The sequence below is a fragment of the Neolamprologus brichardi genome, chromosome 15 (genome assembly GCF_056152115.1).
Source record: "Neolamprologus brichardi isolate AB-2024 chromosome 15, ASM5615211v1, whole genome shotgun sequence".
Classification (NCBI taxonomy): Eukaryota; Metazoa; Chordata; class Actinopteri; order Cichliformes; family Cichlidae; genus Neolamprologus; species Neolamprologus brichardi.
In genome coordinates, this window is record NC_142118.1 from 30639790 (window position 1) to 30648614 (window position 8825).

At 36.9% G+C, this 8825-nt stretch overlaps 1 protein-coding gene across 1 annotated transcript; it reads left to right on the forward strand.

Annotated features, from left to right (window-relative positions):
* The first annotated feature begins 2145 nt into the window (after positions 1-2145).
* On the forward strand, positions 2146-5245 carry LOC148098573 (uncharacterized). Its single transcript, XM_087852168.1, has one exon. The coding sequence runs from the start codon at positions 2213-2215 to the stop codon at positions 4910-4912; it is 2700 nt and encodes an 899-aa protein (XP_087708294.1). The 5' UTR covers positions 2146-2212; the 3' UTR covers positions 4913-5245.
* The last annotated feature ends 3580 nt before the right edge of the window (positions 5246-8825 follow it).

An 8825-nucleotide genomic window follows, 5' to 3' on the forward strand; every position in this document is an offset into this window, starting at 1 on the left:
CCATTCACCTCATTTGTCCCGTCGGACACGGTGAAGGAGAACCGGTCGGCATGTTTCTCTTCTTCACTGGTGTCGACGTACCTGATGCTGCATGATGCCAGGTCAGCCTGCGTGAAGGTGCTGGTCCTAGTGCCTAAAGAGACAAAAGAGAGTAAAGTAGTCGTTAAGCCCAAAACCATTATGTTTATTATTTGATCTTTCATATGAGATGGTTTTACACTGCTAAAAAAAAAGAGTTATGCTTGATGATAACACAAAGTTGGTTATACTTAAGGGATATAAATCTGTCCAATTAAGAAGCAGAAACCACTGTGAGTCCATTTCAACCTCGTTAGTTTAATATTAAAGCGACAGCAGGTGCAAAACAATAAAACTCTGAAGCAGGGAATGGCTTGGCAGACCGTTGTTCTCTCCTGATCCCTCCTGACGGATTTTTGTCTACCTCTGATTTTCTTTGTGTCCACTTCACCAATTCTGGTGGTCTCGGGCAAATGCCAGTTCAATAAAGTGAGAAATTTCAGAGATTAATTCTTCTGCGTCTCTTTCCATTATACGTGTGATGTCTTATCCTTCGTATTTTGTTGTGACATGTGTTTGTAAGCCACCATGGCATTTTCTGGCCACACACTGAGTTTGTGTCCTCAATTTGGCTCTTATCAAATTTACAAGGGGATAAAACTAAACTGAGACTAAAGTTAAACTGAAATAACAATGCTTCTCTTTACTCTGTGTTGCTTCTGAAGATTAAAACCCAGTGGGAAACATAATCAGGTTTGTCTGCAACAATCCAGCATCACTCAGCGTGAAACTAAAGGTGACTGTATTAAAAACAAGTGCCAGATTTTTTTTTTTTTTTTGCTTTCCAGGAGTTCTGTTATCCTCGCTTATTGTGACTGCAAAGACCTGATGCAGCCGTTTGTAAGACAACACATTTATGGTTATTCCTGACATACAAAGTGTGCAACAGACACATTACATAGTTATCTATGTTGTGCATTAATGAGGAAAAGACTTAGACTTAGAGCTTTTTATTGTCATTGTGCAGTTTCTTGCACAGCGAAATTGGGTAGCTTGACCACAAAGGTGCAAAAGTAAGAAGAAGAGAAACCAATAGACAACAAAGGGGGAAAATAAATAAATAAATAAATAAAATAAAATAAAAAGCAATGTATATGTATACATATATGTGAGTGAAACTATATACATGGTGTATGTGTAAGAAATATTGAAACAGAAACATTGTGGGTCTGTATACAAGGGCAGTTATATAATGTAATAAGTAAATAAGGGTGGAGGGGCTATGGTCATTTAGGGTGGAGATGGTAGTTCTACTGGGACCAAGATATTGCACATGAGCCAAAATATTTTGCACAGAACACGGAAAGACTGAGATATTGGACAGAACTTCTTCTCAATTTCCACTTTCATTGATTTCCAGCTGTGATATTTCATTTTCCAACATTTGCACACCGAAAAGTTTAACAAACCCATAATACTATCATATAAATTGCAATATTAAACAAAACAAGGAGTCAAACAGAAAAACAAACAAAAAATGGTTTTAAATCCTGATTTGTATCAGCTACCAGTTAACCTTGTTCCTTTCAGATTAATCAAAGTTTCTTTTAGTTGTTGTTCTAACTGTCTGATCAATACAATCGATAGAACTCCACTCAGTTCTATCGATTTAATTTAGCCTTAGATTCAGTCCACCCAAGGCTTTCACTCACTGCATGCGCAAACTGTCTGGTTATGATACCCAGTAACACTTCAACGAGTTACCAATACAACTCAAACAAAATTAATTTGGCTTGAAAGGTGCTATATAAATAAAATTGTACTTTCACTTACATTCATTACTCACTTTTTATGTTATTGCAATAACACTTTTTTTTTTATTTTTTTTTTTTATTTTTTTTTACAAAAATAACAGGGATTGAAACTTTATTGGTAATTTTCCAAGGAAAAAAGTTATCCTCATTCAAAAGTCATGTAAGAACCTCACTGGCTTACGGAATGTTGATGTTATTTTAAAAAAAAAATTCATACAAAAACATTACCTCATTCAAAAATGTCATGTGACAACCTCATTGGCTTATGGAATTCTGATGTCACAGGCTTCTAAAGCTTTGATCCTTTGAAGCTTTGATCCTCATGAATCCTTAAGTAGGGGTGAGGAGGTACAACTTTTAGTCCGTTATTTGCAGCACTTATGTTAGCAGCATTCGAACGTTCACCAGTAAAGCATTTTGAAATATTTGGATCCTTTTCGTACTCACGGTATACAGACTCCAAAATGTCTCAGAAAAATCAAGAAAGACAAGAAGCTGACTCCAGCTCTATTCCATGGTATGAGTCCCTAGACCCTTATATCAGCTCTCTTCCTTGGGACGAACAAGTAGAATTAGAGGAAAAGCGATTGGAAGAAATGGAGAATGAAAATCTCATGAACAGAGAGAAGATTAAGATCCTGACGGAAGAAAATGAGAGAAAGAGCGCTGAATTAGAAAAATTATCCTACCAACTTCAAGAAAAAGAAGGTATTATTGAGGAGAAACAATTGGCTCTCCAAGATAAGAAGAATCAGGAGCTCCAAGAAAAGCTAGATGAAGCTCTGGAAAAAAATAAAGATCTGCTCCAAAAGGAGAAAAAAGAGAGCATAAAAGAGGAAAATATGGTCAAGAAGAATCAGGAGCTTCAAGAAAAGCTTGATCAAGCTCTGGAAAAAATTAAAGATCTGCTCCAAAAGGAGAAAAAAGAGAGCATAAAAGAGGAAAATATGGTCAAGAAGAATCAGGAGCTCCAAGAAAAGCTTGATGAAGCTCTGGAAAAAAATAAAGATCTGCTCCAAAAGGAGAAAAAAGAGAGCATAAAAGAGGAAAATATGGTCAAGAAGAATCAGGAGCTCCAAGAAAAGCTTGACGAAGCTCTGGAAAAACTTGAAGAAATCCACTGGGAAGAGAAACAACAGGCCGAGCAGAGAGACTTGCAGAGCAAACTCCAAGCAATGGAGGAAAAAAACAAAGCGCTGCAGGTAAAGTATAATAAAACTCTGCACAAAAATCAACAGTTGCTTCAAGACAAGAAGCAAATGGAAATGAAACAAAAAGAAATGGACTCCAAGCTTGACGAGATGGAGGAAAAACACAGATCGCTCCAAATCAGGCTTGAGAAAACAGTGCAGACAAATAAGGAGTTCATTCAAGAGAGAGAGCAACAAGAAATGCTTGAGAAAGAAACGGACTCCGAGCTTGAAGTCTTGGAGGAAAAACTGAAAATGCTGCAAATAACTCTTGAGGAAACACTGCTCAAAAATAAAGAGATGCTTCACGAGAAAGACCAACAGAAAATACGTCAGGAAGAAATGGATTGCAAGCTGAGGAACATCGAGAAACAAAAGGAAGGCTTGCAAGTAATACTTGATGAAGCTCTGGAAAGAAATAAAGAGATCCTCCAAGACAAGAAACAACAGGCCGAGCAGAGAGACTTGCAGAGCAAACTCCAAGCAATGGAGGAAAAATACAAAGCACTGCAGGTGAGGCATGACAAAACTCTCCACAAAAATCAACAGTTGCTTCACGACAAGAAGCAAATGGAAATGAAACAGAAAGAAATGGACTCCAAGCTTGATGAGATGGAGGAAAAACACAGATCGCTCCAAATCAGGCTTGATAAAAAAGTGCACGGAAATAAAGAGTTCATTCAAGAGAGAGAGCAACAAGAAAAGCTCGAGAAAGAAACAGACTCCGAGCTTGAAGTCTTGGAGGAAAAACTGAAAATGCTCCAAATAACTCTTGAGGAAACACTGCTCAAAAATAAAGAGATACTTCACGAGAAAGACCAACAGAAAATACATCAGGAAGAAATGGATTGCAAGCTGAGGAACATCGAGAAACAAAAGGAAGGCTTGCAAGTAATACTTGATGAAGCTCTGGAAAGAAATAAAGAGATCCTCCAAGACAAGAAACAACAGGCCGAGCAGAGAGACTTGCAGAGCAAACTCCAAGCCATGGAGGAAAAATACAAAGCGCTGCAGGTGAGGCATGACAAAACTCTCCACAAAAATCAACAGTTGCTTCACGACAAGAAGCAAATGGAAATGAAACAGAAAGAAATGGACTCCAAGCTTGACGAGATGGAGGAAAAACACAGATTGCTCCAAATCAGACTTGATAAAAAAGTGCACGGAAATAAAGAGTTCATTCAAGAGAGAGAGCAACAAGAAAAGCTCGAGAAAGAAACGGACTGCAAGTTTGAAGTCTTGGAGGAAAAATACAAAATGCTCCAAATAACTCTTGAGGAAACACTGCTCAAAAATAAAGAGATGCTTCACGAGAAAGACCAACAGAAAATACATCAGGAAGAAATGGATTGCAAGCTAAGGAACATCGAAAAACACAACGAAGGCTTGCAAGTAATGCTTGATGAAGCTCTGGAAAGAAATAAAGAGATCCTCCAAGACAAGAAACAACAGGCTGAGCAGAGAGACCTGCAGAGCAAACTCCAAGCAATGGAGGAAAAATACAAAGTGCTGCAGGTGAGGCATGACAAAACTCTCCACAAAAATCAACAGTTGCTTCACAACAAGAAGCAAATGGAAATGAAACAGAAAGAAATGGACTCCAAGCTTGACGAGATGGAGGAAAAACACAGATTGCTCCAAATCAGGCTTGATAAAAAAGTGCACGGAAATAAAGAGCTGCTTCAAGAAAAAGACCAACAGAAAATACAACAGGAAGAAGAAAAACTTATTCTTCAGAGGAAAAATCAAGAACTCCAAGAATTGTATAATGAAACGAGGTACAAAAACACTGAAATCCAGCCACAAAAGCAAGAACAACAGAAGAAGAAAAGAAGAAAAAACGCTTCCACTGTCTGGAGGAGGGACACTGCTGCTTCTCACCTGATCTAAACTCGTCTTCCTCCACCTCTATTCCATCTTAATTTTCCCCCTTCCCCTTTCCCTCCCTCCTTTTTCTTTTTTCACCCTCACCCCCCGACCAGTCCCGGCAGTTGACTGCCCCCTCCTGAGCCTGGTTCTGCCATAGGTTTCTCCTTTAGGTTTTTTTCACTTTAAAAGGAGTTTTTCCTATCCACTGTCGCCTGGTGCTTGCTCAGAGGGGATTGTTGGGGTTTTCTCTCCTCTCTCTCTTTCCTTCTTTCTATCCCTCTTTTTCCCTCTTTTCCCCCCCTTTCCCCCTTCTACCTTTTCGTTTACCCAATAAACACAATTGGCCACATTTTACATGTGTTTGAAAAATGTCTTCATTCAACAATAATTCATCTTAGGTATAAAAACAAGAAATGGGTAATGTGTGTTTGTGTCTGTGCATAGTATACATACTTAACTTGTATCCCAGAAGGAATTAATACTAGAAGGGTAGAGACAGGTTTTAAAGACTAGAAATGAAAACATGTGAGTCTTATAATCTAAGCTTGTTTCACCAATAGGTAGAAACAGACTTTTTAGACTGACTGATGTTAGTTTAAATCAAATCTGAATCCAATGTGCTTATCTGTCTAGTTGTGGTCTGCACAGATGTCAGGTTTTTAAAAATAATTAAAGGGCAACAGTGTGATGTTTTGTATTTATTTATTTCCTTTGTTTTTCCTTAAAGAAATTTGTATTGAAATAAAAACAAGAGCAAGGACTTTTATTTTGTCCTGATGAAATCCACTTTACTATACTTGACATTCTTTTTCATTTATACAGATATGCAGATATCTGTATAAAGATATTGGGAAAGAGTATGAGCGTGCAGCGTTTAGAGCGTGGAAGTACTGACCTTACTTTGAGTTTGATTCCATAAAAAGTGACAAAAACATTAGCATCTGCTGTACACTGCGTGGGAAGAAAACTTCTTTTTACAGCGGAAAAACGCCTAAACTTCCAAGCAAGCACCGAGTGCGCTACCACGGGGATGTGAAATTCACAGAGAAACTCCAAGATTCTTCCACTGACATGCAGCACACCTGCACCAGGGCAAACCTCTGCCTGTCCCACTCCTGTTAAGCAGGGGAAAATAGAGCAACAGGACGGCTGAGTGTTTGATTTTATTTATTTTCTGCTGTGTTTTACATGCATTTATTTGAAAGACTGAGTGTAACACAAAAAACAATTTTTATTTTATGTGCTGGAATGTGCAGAAAATAGGTTTAAACAAATTTCTTCCAGTCAGAAAATGTTGCCTATAATTTAATTTTTGCTTGATGCATAAAGTTAAAAGATTAAAACTAATAAAACTAGTTTTAAAAAGAGACTTTTTCATTTGATCACATTTTATATGCTGGATTATGCAGAAAAAGTACAATTGGGCTGAAAGATCTATTGCTTTATTACCTATTCAGGTTGTAAATCATGTTTTTTTAAAGTAACTAAGTAACTAATTACTTTTGAAAATAAGTAACAGGATTACTTTGGGGGGGAATAATCAGTAATTAGTTACTGATTACTTTTTTCAAGTAACTTGACCAACACTGATTGTGATTGCTTTGGCTGCAATCAGATTGCCATGGTCACCTGCAGTTTGCATGCAGGATGCCAACTACTCACCAAGCAGTGGAAAAAGTTTGGTTTGGTTGGTTTGGTTTAGTTTGGCTTTCAGAGTCGGGATGCTGCTCAACCATGAGGGACAGGCAATCCTTCAATATCCAGTAGCTTCTCGTGTGGACACTGGATTCAAACTGCTGAACCAGTGCAATAGTTTGGCTTTATCCCCAGAAAGAAGCAAGAGGAAGCTTTTTAGTTGGAAACGGTGACAATAAAAATGTGCACAGCTGAGTTTTCAGGGTTTATCATGGCTCAAAATGGGTCTTTGGGAGTTGACTACCCACAACTGCAAAATAAGTCTGTGTAATTTAAAAACAAATGCATCTTTTTTTTCTTTTGCTTGCAAGCAAGCAATTTATTTATATAGCACTTTCAGAACAACACAGCTGAACACAAACTTTTGTACACTTGGCATACCAAAAATGATACATGAATAAGTTAAAAGATTTACCCAAAATAAATAAACAAATAATAATAAAATGAGCACAAATAGCGCAAAATAAAAAAAGTATAAAATGATAATTAGAATTAAAAACAATAAAATCAATAAAATCAGTGTCATACAGCGTCATATGCCTCATATGATCTCATAAAGAACAGTGTCATTTATAGTTACTACCTCTATACTCTGTGTTTATGTCGTCATTTATATGGAGGTTCATACAAAACCTAAACTGTTTTAGGTTTTCTAGCATCACTGCTGATGCTTTCAATCATTGTTTCCATACAAATTTTGCTTAAATGTATTTACATTTTGGGAAAAATCCACAAATGAAAATGCATGTGCGCGTCACACTCCTGGTGTTAACGCACAAAATGAGCAGTTCCAGTACTTGCAGATGTTGACTTGTAATACACAACACCCCTAAGGGGTTAAATAAAGAAGCATAAGCAGATATTTACTTGATAAACTGTCTCAGCCACGAACAGAGCTCAACAAATGTTGTGTTTGTGAACACTAGAACCATCGTGCACTCTATGTATGAAGACGTGGATTCTCCTTTTCACATGTTAGCATGTTGTTTGGCCCACAGCTGTGGCTTACATTACCACAGCTGTGATAAAATGATCAGGAGTACTTCTATGTCTATAAGGGGAAAGCTTTCCTTGTTTACATATAATAACATACTGCAGGTAATGTAAGTCAAAGAAAGTGGATCATATTTTATACAAAGTGCTTCATTAAATGAATGAAGCAAAAAATTTTTCAGTTGTGGTTTCTGAGTTGTGAAATGTCTGCAGCTCCGGGAGTGGACTGTATTTGATTTGTCACATTGAGAGCCAGAAAATTACATAATCAGTGAAGCCAAACACATGTCTCTTTCCTAATATGGGCAATGTCTTTAGTAAAACTCAGCTGTAAGCATGTCTCCAGGCTCTGAATTGAAGGATTTTAGCAAACTCACAAAATCATATTTTACAATCTTGTAGCAATAACCATGTGAAACTGAAGTTTAAATACTTTTCTTCCCCACATCCTGTGTGCAAGAGTCAATTATAGCATCATTTGGAGAGTTATATTTCATTTAGCATGTTATCCTTTGTGAACGCATATCTGAAGGGGACCTAAAATAAAGCACAGTTCAGTCAGAGGGTCTCTTATTGATTGAAATCAACTTTTCCTACTTTTAGGCGATAACTGAAAGTACACATGAAAGGTGGTCAGTAGGTTGTCAGCATTATTTTATTAGCAAATTTGACCATTAGTCAGTGTTTATTTTATCTTGTTACTGACGCTTGTCTTTGTTAATTACATCAATGTGAATTTTGTGGTTTGTTTTGTTCGACAAAGTATCGAGTCAGGTGTTGTACTTAGTTTTTCATAGGACAGCACAGAGTTCTGTGAAAAGTTTCTTTCTCACATGAGCTAGAGCGAAAGGAAAACCTTCAGGCTCATAAATGTTTTAAAAATTGAATAAATAATATTATACAATAGCCAGGATGAACTGTAGCACGTAAACGGTTGATGATAGACTTTAAATATATGACTTTTATTTGATGTTTATTATGCTTACCATCTAGATCAGAAACACTTTATCATTTGAATGACAAACTAAGCAAAAGATAAGAAAGAAGTACTGTGTCAGACTAAAAGAGTTGACTTTAGACTTAACTTGCTGTCGTCTGATCTTCAAGCTTACTGTATACCCATGAGGGTGGTATTTATGTTTTAATTACATAAAAAAAACCCATAAATAAATAAATACCCACCAAACATATCACACAGAACTTTTTATTGCCCTTAATGATATAACCAGTAAATGACACTATAGAC

What these genes read in the sequence shown, in the direction of transcription:
- LOC148098573 (XM_087852168.1), top strand. Translation starts at nt 2,213, where the DNA reads ATGTTAGCAGCATTCGAACGTTCACCAGTAAAGCATTTTGAAATATTT.